The sequence below is a fragment of the Barbus barbus genome (genome assembly GCF_936440315.1).
Source record: "Barbus barbus genome assembly, chromosome: 27".
Lineage (NCBI taxonomy): Eukaryota > Metazoa > Chordata > Actinopteri > Cypriniformes > Cyprinidae > Barbus > Barbus barbus.
In genome coordinates, this window is record NC_136755.1 from 5,442,501 (window position 1) to 5,461,975 (window position 19,475).

A 19,475-nucleotide genomic window follows, 5' to 3' on the forward strand; every position below is an offset into this window, starting at 1 on the left:
AGCCTCATCGTGCTTATGATCACACTTTTGCAAACTATTCTAACTCAACTTAAGGGAGTTGTCAGAAGCTCTGTGATGGTGACATTGGAGTCATGTGACTGTGGTGTAGTTTGTTTATAACAATGGTAATGTTTACCGTTTTATTTCTGCCGATTTTATTTAGGCTTCAAAATTCAGAAAAGTTCTATTAATTTGTAAAAATGATCTATCACAGATCAAATATGTCACTGCAGCACTCTATGAACACATTTAGGCAATTACATTTGAAGTCAAGTAAGAATTTTTTTTTTTTTTTTTTTTTTTTTAGAATATTTCCAACCCATTTTGATGGGCAAACTACAGTATAAGTAATTTGCTGGCTGATTTCCTGAAGAGGAACACCGTGTGAACACTGTAGCATGTTTGCTGTTGCTGCTGTGTTTGTTTGAAAAAATTGTTGTTAGTAAAGTAATCCATTACACATTTTAGGTAATATAATCAGATTACTTTCAGATTACTTTTGACCAAACTTGTTTATCAGATTGATTTAAAGAGGGTAATATTGTACCATATTGATATAAAAATACAAACAGAAAGGAAATATATTTCATTCATTGTTTTTAACAACATTAAGTGATTATTCATAACTGGGGTTAGTGATTTCAAAGAAAAGATAATAATACAAAATTGAAAAATTAGGGAGAATCAATAAGTTCTGAATCATTTATTGCTATTGTGTGAATAATACAGTATGTAATCAAGTAATACTGTATGTAAAATAATCTAATCACAAGTACTCTTAATCTTATTACATAATCCAGATTACATGTAATCAGTTACTACCCAGCACTGTTAGCCCCTTCTGACAGATGCTTTGATAGTGGCTAGTAAGGGTTTTAGGACTGTGTGTGTTCTTGCGGTGCCATCAGCCAATCAGTGTTCCTCAGTGATTAGTTACATGCCATCTATGGTGAAAGACCTGGCTGCAGAACTGAGTGTCCACTTCCACACATAACACTGTAAATATTTTAAATTAAAGTATAATCCGTATCTCATTTGTATGTTTTCATGTGATCTGCTCACACCCCACTGAAGGATAGGTTAAGTGTTTCATGCTTCTAAAAATCATACAATTCACATTGTACGAATGCACATGAAACTGCTGTGAGCTCTTCCATTATGAACATAATACTTACGGCTATTTTGCCCAGATCAATGCCGTAGTTTAAAGAGCTCCAGGCGCACTGTTTGAAGTTGGGTTTCCAGGGATCCTCAAACCTCTCAGTCACACACTCTCCTTTCTCGCCCTTAAGGCCGTCTCTCCCAGGGATTCCTGGGGTGCCTGGAATGCCATTTATCCCCGGGTTCCCATCCCTGCCCTGCACTCCAGGTACACCCTGCATGCACGCCTGGTACTAATGAAAAAACATGAAGCAAAGAGGCATGTCAGTACTTTGCAGAGGCTTTATGCTTAATTAATGAGAATAGGACTGATTCACTATGATGCACAGACCGCTGCGGGTGGGAAAGTACTATGACCCTGTTTTCTTTGAGATGGACACGTTTGTGCCAAAACAAGTAAAACAAAGAAAACACAAAATTGGAAGGAGAACTGGTGTAAAATCCCCTGACCACAGTCACAGTCTGTTCACTTTATTTAAGCTCCGACACAAGACAAAGCAAAGCCAGTATTACAGGATACTGTACTGTACTTATATTATAAACATATATAATACATAGAATACTACATTATATATCATTTAGTATTATTTTATTATATTTGTTTACAGTATAAGTACTGTTTATTATATACTGTATATTATAGTATTTTAAATACTATATGAAACTGATACACAATAAAATATCTTAATTAGCCTAGTCTTTGTCAGATCTCTTGGGTTTTCATCCAGTGAGTAAATATAATCCACTATCTTGTGGTTTTTCAATAATGACAGTTCTCTGTTTCCATGTGGTGTTTTTACAGACCAAGCCCTTCTCACACAGGTTTTATGAATTATAACCCATATGTGTGAATATCAGTGAGGTCTAAAAACCTCAACGAGTCCCAGTGCTGTGGTTTGTTTGCATCCCCTAATGAAAATGTGGAAAGTACAGTTCTGTGTTTATTTAGATATTTCTCAATTGTGGTTGACAATTGAAAGTCAGCCAACCAAAAGCATCTCAAATTCACCAATATTAGGTAGCTGCTAAGTCAGCGCTGCCAAAGAAACGTACGAAGTGGAAAGGCCATCTTGAATGATCACACTTGACCAGTGTGGAAATGAACAGAATTCCAGGTTAAGCATCTGTCACCACATTCCCACAGTCTTCCAGTGAACAGCCAAATGAATCAGAATACATGAAGGGAATTGAGTGAATCACGTAAGGTAGATGTATCTTGATTTACATTTATTTATTTGATATTTTGGATTGTTCATCGCTGTTTTATTATGATTCTAATTAATTTGCATACAGACACAGGCTGTGATTTGTAAAGTTTGTGTGCGATGTGCAGCTATATAGTACTTTGGATCTGCTTACAACATTTTTATACACATATCAGGTTCAAATGTGTTCCCAAGGATTCTCAAACCAAATCGTGTAAAGCAATTTCTCTAAAGAGTCACTTGAGGAACAGATTAGTCCGAACCATTTTCATTTTAATGAATCAAAACGATTCTTTTGAGACACCACTCAGTAGTGAAGTACTATGCCTTATTTTTTATGCTTAATTAAATCGACTATTGATGTTTACGACTATTTTTCGATTAAGTTACACACATCTCTGTCTGAATCCATTACAAAGTTCTGATTCTGATTACATTCACTAATGCACTGTGAATCGATTCAACTGAACGATTAAAAAGAACCGAATCAATAACGACTCGTTCGAGATTCGGACATCACTGCTAAGCCATTGTTTAACACACCATGAACACAATGTGGTTTCACTGGATCTTGGTATATATCCATGAGCAAAAAACACAATGCATCTAATTGGCGTAGGGCTATTTCATTATAAACCTTTTCTTTGAATTTTTTATGAGGCTGAATAATAATACTGACTTTCCCTATAGCCTAAGCTAATCTTTTCTTGAATCTCGCAATCAAATTAAAACAAACTAATCATAACTAAGCAACGGAGAACAAAAAGATGAACTTTTCAAATGGCAGAAAAACAAGTAAAATGTCACTTTAAGTTAACACTGGCGTACGTAACGTTAGGGTTTTATACAAATTATAGGTTGCTGTCTTCTTCCAGAATCAGACTGACAAACTTAAACGCATTTTATACCTAAGTGGCTAGAATTAAAATATTACGAGCTGGTACAATGCCTCTGCTCTAACTTTGACCTGAATTAGCTTTTTCACATGTAAAAGTTTAACACTTTTCTTCTTAAAGAAATGTACAATCCTACCTTGTCAGTGAACTCTGCGTCTCTTTGCCGGGCGCTCCTTTCTTTGACTTTTTCCGTGATACAGAATGGCAAAGTTATCCAAAAGCAAAGCAGAAGTTGAGCCAGTTTAGTTCCCATCATTGCTTCACAGCATGCGCTCCTGCTCCGATCAACTGCTGCCAACTAATAACTGTTCCTAACAGACTCCTTGCAGACTCCTCTGTCTCCTGCAGGGGGCCTAGAGCCGCATTCAAACCTCAGGATGCCTCGGTGTCACTGGAGACAGCCACACTTCAGTGTCAAGGATCTATACCTGACTTATAAATGAAAAGCAGCCCCAATAATCTACGACGTTATTCTGTACAGATCTTCATCCACCAATCACAAATGACTGTGATTGATCCTTCCACACCAGCGGTGAGAAAAGTAACAGGTACCACATGGAAACACTGCCCATATTACACCGAAACAATTAAACTGATAAACCTTGCTCAATGTTTTACCTTACATTCAAACATCACGTTTAGCCTACTTTTGTTTACACGTAGCGTGTCTGTGCTAGTATCTACCGCTATTTGCACTTCATGTAAACATGAAGATAGTGTAAACAATATTTGTTGCTGGAACAAAAAGCATCTCACTGTAAATATCATCTACCTTTTACACGAAATAATCAAAAACAAAAACAAAACAGACTCCCATTATTTTCACAGAAAACAGTAGGCTTTCAATGGTGTAAAGGTACCCATACAACAAAAATAAATAACTAAATAAATTATATGAAATCTATTTCAAAATATATTTAGTTTCAACCTTCATATACTAAAATATATTTCTAAATGTATCTCAGGGGCAAGAAAATACATTTCCAGTCTTACAGTATAGCCTAAATACAAATGTGGATGGCCTACTAGAGATCCAAAATTTATAATGATTTAATAATGATTTAATATTTTTTAATTATGTTCCTTGCTGAAGATTATTCAAATGTGTTATATGTTCACTGGTGTTCAAATTCTGCACAAATCAAGTTTTTCATAAAATGTGACGTTTGTGAATGCTTTTTCTTGGACAGAAATTTATAGAGGGCAAAATATATATTTAAATGCTTTAAAAAATATATTTAAACAATTCAAATATATTTAAAAAAATAACAAAATAATATACTGGTGGAATATATATTTACATAAATATAATTTGAAACGTATTTTAGCAAATATGTGTTTTGTATATTTTTAATTAAAAATGTATATTAAAAAGTATATATATATACAAATAAATGGCCAAAAATATATTGGTAGAAAATATATTTATGCAAATACATTTTGAAACATATTTTCGCAACTATATATATTTTTGGCCATTTAAAAATATATATATATTTGACAAAATATTAGAAAATATATTATTTTTCTTGCATGGGTACAACCACTTCATCCTTGATGTTCTTTAGAGCCTGACTGTGCATTCAGAATAATGTCATTTATTTTCATTTTAAATCTTTTATTTAATTCCTATTTTGTTCTTCATTTTTAAATCTAAAGATTCTACAGTTTTAAGACATAACCCTCTGTTGTAGTATCATCATATACATTCACAAATGAAAAGTCATGAAGTATGAACCTGATTCTTATGTTTTTGAGCCTTTGAGTCTCTCAGTGTTAAAGAAAAGACTTCTGGAACTCTTGCGGAAGTTATTTCAGATTTTTAAGACTTTTTTAACGACAGTCTATAGTTATATTAACTGAAAAACAAGTTATACTTGTTTCTGAACAAGTCGTCTATTCATTCTGTGAGAGGCCATGTGTTTCTTTTACCTCTCTTGACCCGGAGGCACCACAGAGACAGCATCTGTAGGGGGTCTCAGACCTCAGCTGAGGTATTTCCCTGTCAACATCCTGTAACCCTGCCTCCACGCCACATATAAACACACTGACATTGGCCATATTCATAATGTTATTTGAGGAAATAGCAAACTTCAAGGGAATTCTGCTTCTATTCAGTCACTTAAGATGCGCTTACATTAGCCAAATGTAACTATTTTACTAGTTATGTTTACTAGTTGTTCATTACAGTGTTGTTAATGTTAACTGAACTATTAAAACCATTTTGGTTACACTTTAGTTTAAGGTGTCCTTGTTACAGTGTAATTATATATTTAAGTACCGAGTAATATTAATTAACTACATGTAATTACTATATGGTTAGGGTTTGGTTTAGTGTTACTTGCATGCAAGTATGCATAATTAATTTTAATTATAATATTAAATACATGTAACGGGTAAAAATGACACCTTAAAATAAAGTGTTACCACCATTTTCATTGATTAAAATAAAGCTGCAATAAGATAAAATATAAATATTAGATGAAAAATGTAAACTTGAAAAAATTACAAATGTTGCCTTGGCAAACTGAACATTACATAAACATATGTACATACATAGATAAATAATAAGTAAATTTTAAAGCACATGAACTAATGACAAAATTACTATAATGTAAACTAAACAACAAACACTGAAAATATAAAAATCAATTCAAAATACTAATAAATAACATCCAAATAATACTAAAATAGCACTAGCTAATTATTAATATTTTTATTACTTATATTTTCCATACAGTTTTATTGTATCAACTATGTTATTTTTAGCTAAATAATTGTATGCAAGTTTACATGTAAACACAGATTATGTCTTTATTTATTGAAAAAATTAAAAAAGTTATTATGGTAATTAATGGTAACATTAATATATTTTCGTGCATTTTTACTTAGCCATTTAAATTGTGATTTTTTTTTTTATATACTGTTTTTACAAATGAGGACATTCTCTAAAGGAGGTTGTGTCAGGTTTAGCTCACTTCTGGGTATACATTTGTCCCCAAAATATGTTACATTCACACAAACATTATTCAAGAGCAAAATATTTATATATAAACAAAAACGTTTTGTTGCTCTTTTCTATTTTTTAAAGTATGGTTGCAGAGAATTCAACCAACTTAAATGACTTGCCATATCAACATCTTCACGAACACAGAAAAAAGAACCAGTAGATGGCAGAAGTGCTTTGTTACAAAACTCCTCCTGTTTAAAAATGGCACATAAGCACATGCACACAGCTTGTAAAGTGCGCTTTCAACGTGATAATGCTCTGTAAATCTCAATTAGAACTCAAAAGTTAGTAGAAGCAAAGGTCAGTAAACCTACAAAGGCAAAATACTTCATTTAAGACATTTTTCTTTTGTTATTAGTGGCGTTTGTTAGAAGACAAGCATCCTTATTGATTCCACTTGATGGATATCTGACCAATGTTGAACTTCGGCGCGTCACTCGTAGAGATTCAGGAGTCAACTCTTTTGATTTGGGGCAGAAATCAGTCACCCAGTACAGCCTGCATAGTGGTGTCGCCATATTTTCTTCAGAAAAAGAACAATCTAAAACCCACTGCTCATAATCTGTCAGCACACATTGTCTCATGTGTCCAGACCTCTTCTGTCCACTCAGTGACTCACAACAGAGTGGGAAGCCGTTGATTAAGAAAAGTAAGTCAGCCTGGTTGTAATATTGTTCCTATGCAACAGGCAGAGAACAGACCAGCTACACACTTTGCATTTAAATCACACTTGCCGGTTTCAGACAGCTTGTTAGTCCCATTACAAGCAAATACTGCCACCCTCGCTTCGGTTTGCTCAATTCAAGGTGACTTTGTTTGTTAAATTCAAAGAGATGAGAAGGGGAAGCACAATACGGATAATTAAACAAGAAAGGAAAGCAAATGTCATTAGTTCTTTTGTTACCATTAAGGAGAGGTGGAAAGTCTATCACCAGAGCCGAGTTTGTTTATTTGAGTAAATAGAATTACCGGGAAAAGAAATTAGAGGCATTCAAATACGGCAAAGCTCCTGGTGGTCTATTGTTTTTTTTTTAAATTAATAGGAGCGATGCACTTATATAGAGTTTGCTTGTTTCCTGCTGAGAGTGAACACTTTCTAATCACTCTGAACTTATCTTAATTGTGTTTTCTTCTAATGGTAAATTGATAATTGTTTGTTGAAAATGCCATATTATGCTGTTAAACCTGTTACTTTGTTCCTCTCAATGCAAAAACATAGAGAAAGTAAGGAAAGTAAATGATAAATTCGATGGTGTTTGGCTGTGCAAACATTAACAGAGTATTGCTGTTTGGTTGCTAAAGCTGTTTTGAGTGTTTTACTGCATTGCTTCATGGTTGCTAGGGTGGTCTGGGTGGTCGCTAGGTGGGAAAAAAGATCACCATCCGAATTGCTAATATATTCTGTTTTCTAGATGTGAATCGAGTCCCTCCTTCATTGTAAATCTATTGAGGGTTTTTATCACGAGGTGAAAATCATAAATCCAGTTACTTAGAAAAGTAATTGCACGCCTCTGTTCAGCTGTTCGCACGATTTGAGGTTTCATTCATTTTGTAGGTGCAGGACGAGTTACACACTCAAGTTTTATACTTAAGGTCTTTGCACACTGAGTCCGAAATTCTCGTCTGAAGCCATCCACTCAAAACAACTCAATCTTGCTGAAAAACCAAACTTTGCTCTCAGACATGACACACAAACAGTCAAAAACACACACACACAACACAGTTTTGCATACTGATCAATTCAAAACAATACTACAAAAACCGGTTATAAGTGTGGTACTTCCCAAATGTTTTATTTCTCAATTTACAGTTTTTCTCAATTGCTTTGACACATTTTCCGAAACAGTCTTAACATTCACTAAACTGTGAGTGCAAATGTCAACTGTTTGCTGGAACTTCAGAACTTTATTGCATGTCTGCAAAATGTAGTTACTCGCCCAAAACATTTCATTCATGCTTCAAAACCTAGTTATCGTGTCAGTAATTTGGCCAAGGCCACCATAATATAAAGTATTTTTGTCATCGTGTGAGCCACACTGGTCAAAATGTTTAGATGTTTTTTCACCATGACTGTAGAAAACTGTGTGTAGTATTACCTGAGGCAAACTATGGCAATAGTTTAGATGACAGTTACTGTAGTCCTACTGAAACGCAGAAGGCTGCACATATATCCATTTCAAAAGTACAAATACACATTACTGTATGTGGGATATTGATTGAAAAAGACTGGATATGATTCACAGTTACACTTTTACTAGTGGTCTGACCATAACTTGCACTATATGTCATAAAACTTAATGTATATACACATTTTTTATATTTATTTATATACTTTGTTATTTGCACTTCTGGTTAGATGCTAACTGCATTTCATTGGCTCTGTACTTGTACTCTGCACAGTGACAAAGTTGAATCTAATCTATCTAATCTAATCTGTTAAGATCTTTAGCCCATCATTTTAAACACTCAACTACCATAGTTCTGTGCATCATTGGAGAAATTAACTAGCAGTTGCAGCTGCTTCTTAAAACCTTAGTAACTTTGTCTCACATCTGTCATTCGAAATGTTGCGGTTCAACAATATAGAGCTGATGCTAATGGAATAGTTCACCCAAAAATGAAAATTTGCTGAAAATGTTATGCACCCTCAAGCCAAAAAAGATGAGTTTGCTTCTTTATGGGAACACATTTGGAGAAATTTAGCACTTGCTCACCAATGGATCCTCTGAAGTGAATGGGTGCCGTCAGAATGTTAGTCCAAACAGCTGATCAAAACATCCCAATAATCCACTACTGCCCATGCACTCTTTAAAACTGGCACTTTTATTCTCTTGATAGACTAAAATTTTCCATATTTTTTTGTAAATGTTTGTAGTTTTGGGACAGAATGAATTGTTGGTAATGATAGTTTGTTAACTATGCTTTTGCTAAGTATCCCAAGTGACAGAAAACACTGATGCTCAGATTTTCAATAAACTTGACCCTGGCCCATAATTCCACTCCATAGCACTCACATACTCTGGTCTGGAAAGGTGTGTGCATATACAACTGGAGCAACAAACAATGATGCATCTCAGTTGTGTTACACTAAATATGTAGTATCACTTTATATGAACAGTCAAGGACAAAGTCATATTTCATATCACTCGTGTGCAATGTTACAAGTCATAGCAGTGTGTGACAAACAGAACAAAGACTTCATTTGCTGAAAATCTACTGCTCTACAGTACAGTACACCACTTTTTGTGTTCCATGTTGGAAAGAAAATTAAATTTTGCGCATTTAAAAATTTGTGTTTATATCATTACATATTTATACATTCTTCTGCTGAATGCAACACATCTGTGGAAGGAGCTAATGAATGTTGTGCATTCATTATGTAACATGTTAATGTACTTGTTTTGTGTTTTAAATTCCCTATATAGTATGCACATTACCATATTCTTTGTACTGTTCAATTTGTCTGTCATTATTGGTAGCTGTTTCTCATCAGACATATTCCCTTGGCTAATGTTCCTCTTAGTTTGCTCGTTTAAAATCAGCATATCATATGCTTGCAAAGCATCTTGTTTTTATAGCTAATAAAACTAGACGCACACTGCATGATTTTGCGACCATGATATTACCATCAAAAACAAATGACTTTAATCATAGGGCAAAATAAGCAGTATTAGATCCCTCACTGTGACATGCTTAACATCCATCAATTGATTCACATTACAATGAATCTCAGATTAAGTATAATCATTGCTGCTTCAGTGCCTGTCAGTGAAGAACCAATATCACTATCACTGAATACCAGAAAAGTGATTCAATTTTGATTACATAATATTAACAGCATATACACATGACAGTCAGACGCCACTTTGGCAGCTGTGATGCCTGATTACAGGATTCATTTGGCTTTCTTTTTGAAGATTATTAAATCAGCATATGCTTATATTAACTGATGGATTGCTTGGTTAAATACACAACACTATCTCTTGGTATTTCTAGCTTAATCCAGCCTAAATTGGTCTAAAATTACCTCTCAGTCTGGTCAAGCTGGCTTCCCCTGGTCAAGGTGGTATTTAATTGGTTTAGTTTAGTAACTAAGACTAGCAAATAAAATACATTTCAGACTATGTTATTCTATGTATTTTTTAATGAAATATAATTTCATAAAGATGATTTAATAGTTTGTTATCACAAAATGATAAACATTTAGGAGTTGATCAAAACCCTACTTTCCCTTGGGCTTTTACAAATATTTGAATGCCACTGATATCATACAGTTTGACATTAAAGACTGTTTGCATGGCTTTTACCCAGAGTCTCAGTGAGATCACACAATCAGATAAACAACAATATCAAACTTTTGATATATACCCCCCCCACACACATGACTGTAAAGCGCTTTGGGCGTCCAGCAATACACAATAAAGCGCTATATAAATGCATCATTCATTCATCATCATTCATCATTCATTCATATATATATAATATTTAAATTGCCCCTATTTTTCATTTGAGCCCCTTCTCCTGAGGAACTCTCTGCACGTCTCTGCACCAGACCTCAAAACTAACCCGGGTGCTCCTGCTTCCACGACCCATGGACTGCAGCTTTTATACCTCAGTAAAAAGTGGAGCATCTGAGTCGCAAGCCATATAAATGCCTGCACAATATGTCGGATTTTGAATATACGGATGATTTTAGTGATGGGCAGTACTAGGTTCACTGCCGTTTACCAATTATTTGAATAACAGAGTTAAATTAAGAAAGTTCTAAACACTTTTAAGCTATAGAAAAACAGTTTGTGTGTGCTAGCGCTTATGTACCCTGTACAGGTATGTGTAGGTGTCTCTGTATGTCTGTTAGTTTGTGTACCTGAGATGAATCTCATACTCCAATAAATTGCACGTCAGTGTTGAATTTACAGTTACATAAAGTTATTTTAGAGCAGTAGCTCATGCTCATTACGCCTGCCCTTAAGTTCAGGTGTCACAAGTAAACAAATGTACACATATGAGCGCAATTAGTTTGTCAAGTGAATTTAACAGTGACAAGTACAGTATATTAAGGAGGGCTTCTTCAACTATGGGCACTTTTGGTCATAGATATACTAATAAATTAGCCTACTATAAAACATACTTTACACATTCTCACTAGTTCAATTAGTTTGCCTAATAAGAATATGCAACTCTGTTTAAATACACTGAAAAAATAAATAGCGTAACAAAACAATTTAGTGTTTGGTGTAGAAACAATAAATAACTAAGAAACGGCAAGTAACACACGAATTAAACATGAAATTTTTAAATAGAAAGACTAAAATAGAATGTTTTTGTAGAACTTTCTCCAGTAATCTTTGTTTTATTCACAACTTTGATTTTTATAGTGTACATCCCAGAAGAATTTAGTCATTTTTGTTATTTCGCATGAACATGCATCTCAAAATATGTATAATGTATAATAAGATTGCGTGGTATAAATGATGTGGGTGGAAATAATGGCAGGCTGTAGCAAATAGCAAATACAATAGCAAATATCATAGTCCTCTCAAATAATATTTGTCCTATCAAACACTTTTTCTTTTGATGTGCAAAAACAAACATCTTAATTGTTTGAGCAATTTCAATCTGGCTTTCGTCCCCACCATAGTACAGAGACTGCTCTTGTTAATATTACTAATGATCTGCTATTGGCAGCTGATTCTGGTTTATTAACAATACTTGTTCTTCTCGACCTGAGTGCGGCCTTTGATATCATCTTGCATAAAATACTCCTGGACAAGTTAGTTTCTATAAGGATCACTGGCACCCCCTGTCTTGGTTGAGGTCTTATCTCACTGGTCTGACTCAGTTTTTTCAAATTAAAACTTTTCAATCAAGACCATCTACAGTTACCACTGGTGTCCCTCAGGGTTCTGTTTTGGGGCCACTGTCATTCATCATCTATTTACTCCCCCTTGGCCATATTGTCAGGAAATATGGTATATATTCTCACTGCTATGCCAATGTCACCCAGCTCTACCTGTCTTCCAAACCCTCTAGTTCTTTTCCTCCACCTTCCTTGACTAGATGTCTAGCTGAAATTAAGGATTGGCTTTCAGCCTGTTACGATCGCCAGCTGGAGTGCCCATGAGCTTCGCTAGAGGGCACTCCATTCCGTCCCTTACTGTTATTACTCTCCCTGGACTCCATTTCCCATTACCCTCTGCCTAGATACTCATTATCAGACTCCAGCTGTTTCTTATCAGGAGGACTATAAAGGTTGCACACACACACACATAGGGTGCTTCTCAATATCCCTCCTCATTCCTCCGTCCTCCATCCTATGACCCGGAAACTGATCGAGCTCAGCCATCTTGAAGGACATCTCAATTCTCTAATTGCACCGCGAGGAGGCGAGGATCAAGGAGTGAGGAGGCTTCTTGAGGAGTCATGAGCGAGGATACACAGGTGTATCCTTTGCGGAAGTGTTTTATCGACTAAACGTGATGCACGGATAAATTCTCCTCCCCCTTCACATCTGTCACAATAATTTACATTTATATTTTACCTTTGCAGTTTAAATAAACCACACATGTCATATATTTCAACAGGGCATCTTGCTTTATTAATATTTATTATGAATGCCTTAAATAACGAACTTTAACAACATAACTTTAACATAAGGGCAGATCCCTTTAGTGCAACTGATGACGCTTTGAAGTGACGCTTGAGTGGTTAAGAATATTCCAATGTTCATCCTTTGATTCCTCTGTCCTCATTTCCTTTCATCCTTCCCTCATTTCCTAAGGGGGTGGAGCTAAGACACAAGGAAGGGAACCGAGGAAAGGAAACAAGGATGCACAAATAAGAATTGAGAAGCACCCATACACTGCTGTGTTGCATTCCACTCCACTTTTAGACAGGCACTCGTGAACTTCCCTAAGAACTCCCCCTCCAGGGAAGCCCCGCTGCCATTTCGAAGTGTGTTCCACTTCGTGAAGTGGACAAGGGAAGTTTATATGGACATCACCTCGACCTCTCGAGGAGCCAGTCTGCTTCATATGCACACTTCATAGACGCTCCATAGACCACAATGCAACACGATTATGATGCCTGCTGCCTGCCCTGACCATTGCCTGTTTGTGGAGTACTCTTTTGGATTGTCTTGGATACTACCGTTTTGCTGGTATTTTGACCCTGCCTGTTTTTGACTGCGCTCTTTATAATAAAGCCTGCATGTGGACCTCCAACTCCGTTTTCACATCTCTAACGTTACACAGCCAACTTTCTAAAACTCAACTAAATCTGATTGTCTGATTGAAATCTGCAATATCCACTGACTGTGGATATTGATCATAATGTAATTTGTCCTTCTCACCAGGTTAGGAGGTGCCATTTTTTATAGCATTATTGTTGAATAAGTCATTATTTTCGTTTTCTTTGTGTACAAAAAGTATTCTCACCACTTCATAAAATTCAGATTGAACCACTGATGGCAGATGGACTATTTTGGTGATGTCTTTCATACTTTTCTGTGCCTTAACAGTGTTACTTGCTTGGCAGTCAATGGGACAGTCACAAGCCTTCCGGTTTTCATCCAAAATATCTTAAATTGTGTTCCGAAGATGAACGAAGCTTTTATGGGTTTGGAACGACATGGGGGTAAGTGATTAATGGCAAAATTTTCATTTTGGGGTGGAGTAACCCTTTAATTGGAAATGATAGAAGCACATTAACTATTGAAAAATATTTGAAACCCGTTTGTTGTAGTGGAAGTGATGCTACAAATCTGGGACTCTATTTTTGAAATGTATGAATAGTGTTTAATTTTATATGTAGCAAGTAGTAAAAAATAAATGATGATGGAATTGAGCAAAGTTTCCAAGTTGTGATGCGACTTCATATAATAATAAGAAAGAAATATAACACCCTGGGACATAAAAGTTGCAGAAACTCCTTTAAACATCTCAAATGCAATAGTTTAAAGTGCAAGTTTCCGTCTCAGCTCATTCATGCGGTCTTCTGTCAGTATTCAGTCATATAAACTGACAGTCAACCTCCTCTCCTGTCTCTTTCATCCATATTCATATAAAGCGAGTCATGAGATCAAATCTGCTGAGTTTTCTGGTGCCTCAACTACAGATTGAGTCTCACATTCTCTGTTTTTGGGAAAAAAATATGGAAAAATACATTTCCAGGTAGGTCCGACTAATGTGCATGCAACAAACATATTGAGGTTCATGATTTTGTCCATTGATTTTGTATTAGTGAAGGTCTCCTCCCTTGACGTCTCTGTTTGGAATCACAAACATATTATAATCCATGGTGGATTTATAATAGGCTCTGATGTCCCTGAAACTACTGGCTGACAGACAGTACAAGCAAGAGGAACAGGAGTGTTTTGGCACTGCCAATGCTAGCAGCATGAGTGAATGAGATATGCACGCTTCCATTTCTCACCAACATCATCTCAGCTGTACACTCGTGCACGCTCTGTTAACACTGCATTCAACTTGCCAGCAAAGACCACTGAAGCAGCACAGCATATGGTCAATCATTTATATTAGATAAACACTGCCCTGGTGAGTAGCTGACTTCTTTTCTAGACTAAAGTAGTCATCCAAGGTCTAAAAGCGGGTACTTTAATTTGGTATTTCCATTTGTAAAAAACGGAAGTCGAAATCTTTGTGAAAGGTTCAAGGGAGCAGAGCTGTATTAAATCAAACAGTATTATTAAAAGTAACATAATAATCATTGCTCTTGATGTATGTATAGACTGTAAAAAATTAGTTTTTGGGAAAACAATTCAGCGCAACACAACATCAATTTGAATTTGACTGTTCGCTTAAAGCAAAATGATGATAATGGTATAAAGGGTTTTCAAAAACCCTTATATGTTCAAAAGAACACTTAATACAAAAAGTCTACAAAGTGAGCTAGACAATCTTTGTTTCTAACGGCATAATCACCTTACAGATCAAAGATATCCAAGAGTTTTCTTAACGTTTTATATAGACCACAACACATTTTTTTTTAATCATTCTGTTGGTCTAACATTGATTATTATGTAGTTTCAAACACTCTGCAAGTATTTGTGACTAAAGAGATCCCATAAACTGGGGAAAAAAGTTTTTTTGCTTAAAGGTGCACCCACTTTGGGCGAACTATCGATATCCATGGCTTAATCTTCAGAAATACTGATGAAGATGAATTTTGATGAAGTCCTCCATTAGTTATCGCAATATTGCACACAATTTCTGTACTTTTAGATCGCAGCGAGAACAACGGATGTCTTTTTATTTTGTGGGTCTGTTCACTCAATGCAGCGTGCAATACATTTCTAAAGCTCTTCCACCTATGAAGTTCAATAAACAGTGAGGTACAAATATGGTCTTTTCCAATTTTCATCCTGGTTTTCAGTCAGGGATAATGACAGTGGAGGAGAAAAATGACTCCGTGTTTATCTGCTCTGAAATCATAACTGCCAGCACAAGACTTTTTAGCATTAAATTTAATTTTGTCCTGTAAATGAATTCTGTTTATCGCGCTTTGCTGCATTTGGGCATTGTTTACTCGGTGGGGTGACCTGTTCAGTGTGTACACAGCTGCGCTGGTATGCCCTCATTTACAAGGCAATCCTGGCTCAATTATTTTCTTATCTCTGAAGGCTTCTATTTGTAGTTGCAAGCCAGTCTGGGATGAGCTCTAGTGAGGTTTTTAGACAACCGGGTATAATGGCTTTTTCATAAAGTATTCCTACAAATTAGACTGAAAAGTTTCCTCAGTTCGAGCTGGTGTTTCTGGATTATGGATGTTTGCACAACCAAATGAAAATGCTTTGAGTTGAAGCTTATGAATATGGCTGTTTTAGCCTTTTGAAAGTGCATTTCAGTTGTGAGAATATGCTGGTGATGGTCATGTCATGGTCAGGATGATTACACATTTTAGGTAATAAAATCCGACTACTTTTGAGCACTTTTGACCCAACTTGTTCATTGATTTCAATAGAATAATCTTGTACCATAATGATGTCAGTTGTTTGGTTACCAACATTCTTCAAAATATCTTCTTTTATGTTCAACAGAAGAAACAAGCTCACACAGGTTTGGAAGAACTTGAGGGAGAACTATTCCTTCAAGGTCACATATCAATTTCACATCCCATGGTTTCTGTCTGTGTATACCCATAAACGGTGCATGTTACAATAAAAAGTCTTGTTTTTATTTGTATCCAATTTAATATGTCTTGTACCCTCAGGGTCTGATCTATAACAATTAAATAGTTTTTTGTTCAGAACAGAATCTCATTTTAGTTGGACATATTTTGGCTATATTTTTATTTACTTGTTTTATTTATTTATTTTCGTTTTAAATTAAATTCCCGTACCAGTAAAGCAATATGTTTGTGTTCAGAGCAGTTCCAGCTGAAGTGAAGCACTTCTGAGAGATACTCTAATAACTTTCCACAGCCATTTGCTTACTCTGTTGATTTATTGGATGCAGCAGTTGGTAGTTTATAGACTAAATGTTGTTCCTCAGAGCAGCAGAATTAAAATCAGACAATTAGAGCTCAGTTCCTGAAGGACATTGTTATGGTTCTTTACATGATGCAATAACAGAACAGTTTTATTCACTGAAAAAATAACCTAAATATGTGCTTCATGTTGCAACTTCTAATTTAATTGATTTCATTCAAATCAGAAATACTATTAAACATTTTGAAGCAACCTAAATATATTAGGTTGCTTGAATAATTAGGTGAGAAAACTCAATTTAAAGGGAAGATCAGGAAAAAATAGCTTGTTAGGATAACAAACACAAGTTACCACTATTTACAGTGTAGCAAATGTTTATTGCGATGAAGATTTAATGTATGTCTCAAACATATTGCAGCTTCCGATAAGTGTTCCTATAAACCACATTGATTTGAACGGTTACTTTTGTTAAAATACAAGTGAAACTTTTGTTCTTCTTTACTGTAAACGTAATCATTCTAATTATATGAATCATTTATCATTTCTGTTTTTATACCAAAGAAAATTTAAAAGCATTCAAGATATAAATCTAAACTTTGTTTGCTCGCTTTGCCTTTGTTTAAAGAAAATAACTTGAAAATAAATGGAAACGTTAATCAATTTACAAGAAAAGGCTTAACGGTCAATCTCTTATTCAGAGGAATCATATACTGTACACTGAACACCACATTAAATAAATGAGAACATATAAATATTTTTATTCTAATATTATGACAGTATGTACTTAAAGTCATCTTTAAAGTTTGTGCTAAGAAAATAAATCTAAATCTTACCGTAATTCATTTACAAGCCCAACTCCTGCGGAGTCGGATATGTAAAACAATATTTGTCTTGACTTAACTAATACGAATCGCTTTAATACAAGATTCTTATTTTTCAAACATTTTCCTCATTTGTCTATGAGACTGTGTGTTCCTTTGCCTCTAAGTATGTTTATACAGCTGAGGCTTTAAAATGCTTTTCATGGGAGTTTAGATTTAATTCTCTGCCGTCATCAGCACATAAAAGGCAGCCAGGTGCTAATTAACACAAGATGCACATGAGAGTGGATAATGGCATCACAGTCCCTGAGTGAACAACAGTCTGCATACTCAAGACCTCATGTAGATTAAGGAGCGTCCAACTAGAGCCAAACACTTCTAATTATAATCAATCAATATAACATGATTTCCCATACCTAAACATAAGGGAGACCAGAAGTAACTGTAACACATTAAATTGGTCAATCACACTCATAAACAAACTAATCTTGGCAGTGATTCCACACTCTTCCTGGCTGATTGTCAAAGTGTTTATCATATCAATTTTAAAAGGGGTCATCGGATGCAAAATTCACTTTACAAGTTGTTTGAACATAAATGTGTGTTGGAAGTGTGTGTACACATCCATCCTATAATGATAAAAATCCACCAAGTGTGTTTTTTTTTTAAATCCCTATTTTAAAATCCACTTTTTCAAATCAGGCTGTTTTGAGGTTCCTGTCAGAATTAAGTATTTCTATACAGACCCCCCTCCCACGATACTTGATTGACACAGCCGTATTACCTTAGACCCGCCCTGAGTGAACTGAGAGCTGTCCGCCATTGTGTCGACTCCGGTGCAGGGGAAGACAAGAACGTCTCCGATTAAGCGATTGAGGTGCTTTGTTGTTGGATGTAATAATGAATAAAGCAGTCGTCAGTTATTCCCGACATCTGAGCTGCTGAAGATTTAGAGGATTAAGGTTACTTTCATTTTTAATCCCTGATCTGCCTAAATCTGTCTATGTTCGTGCGAATCATTCGTGATCCAGCTTCATCTACAGAAGAAGTGAGTATAAGGGTTTTTATGATATGTTTCCTAATAATGTGCTAGTTAATAAAAACTAGCCAGTTTCGCGGCTGAAGTTTAAAGTCTGCTCGTCACTCCATGGAAGAGAGGGGCGGGGCTAGCAGAGTCATTAGCATTTAAAGCAATATGGACTAAAAAAGCGGCTTGCTGAAAACAGAGCTGATTTTGACAGGACAAAAAAAGTAGTTTTTTACACTACCATTGAGAAATTTTAACCAAAGTATGTTATAGACTTTTCATTAAGACCCTAAAGAATCAAATAAAATTGGCATCCGAGGACCCCTTTAAGTACAACTACACTGTTAAAAATATTTTTGAAGTAAATAAAAGATTACTGAAGTATGATTTGCAATAGAATATTATTTCAGTCTTTCTACTTTAAATTTCATGACTAATTTAAAGTTGGTGTTTCTTGGAGATATTTAGCAATTTCTGTGTGAAAATCGATAAATTAATATATTTTTTTAATAATTGTATATACAACTGTTTTTTTGTTGTGTTTTTTTTTATTAATCTGTATTCCAGTTAAGTTACAAAGTTCCTACGAACACAGAAAACCTATATATCAATGAATTTTTAAATTGTGTTTTCCAGGCCTTGGTTTGTCATGAGAATTTCTAGTGAATTTCATCTTTTAAATTATGCTCTGATAAAATATTTATTGGCTACATACAGTATCTCACAGAAGTGAGTACACCCCTCACATTTTTGTAAATATTTTATTATATCTTTTCATGTGACAACACTGAAGAAATGACACTTTGCTACAATGTAAAGTAGTGAGTGTACAGCTTGTATAACAGTGTAAATTTGCTGGCCCCTCAAAATAACTCAACACACAGCCATTAATGTCTAAACCGCTGGCC

At 35.1% G+C, this 19,475-nt stretch overlaps 1 protein-coding gene across 2 annotated transcripts in view; it reads right to left on the bottom strand.

Moving 5' to 3' along the window:
* Positions 1-3,771, bottom strand: part of LOC306847403 (collagen triple helix repeat-containing protein 1-like) — a 21,662-nt gene extending 17,891 nt beyond the window's left edge. The window contains exons 1-2 of one of the 2 annotated variants that reach the window (XM_079381332.1): positions 3,399-3,593; positions 1,176-1,394 (exon numbers count right to left, since the gene is read on the bottom strand). In XM_079381332.1, coding sequence (XP_079237458.1) covers positions 1,176-1,394; positions 3,399-3,518 — 339 coding nt within the window. In that variant the 5' untranslated portion in view covers positions 3,519-3,593. Of the gene's footprint in view, positions 1-1,175; positions 1,395-3,398 lie in introns of both variants that reach the window. The other variant, XM_079381331.1, reaches the window with a different exon arrangement.
* Between the last annotated feature and the right edge of the window lie 15,704 nt (positions 3,772-19,475).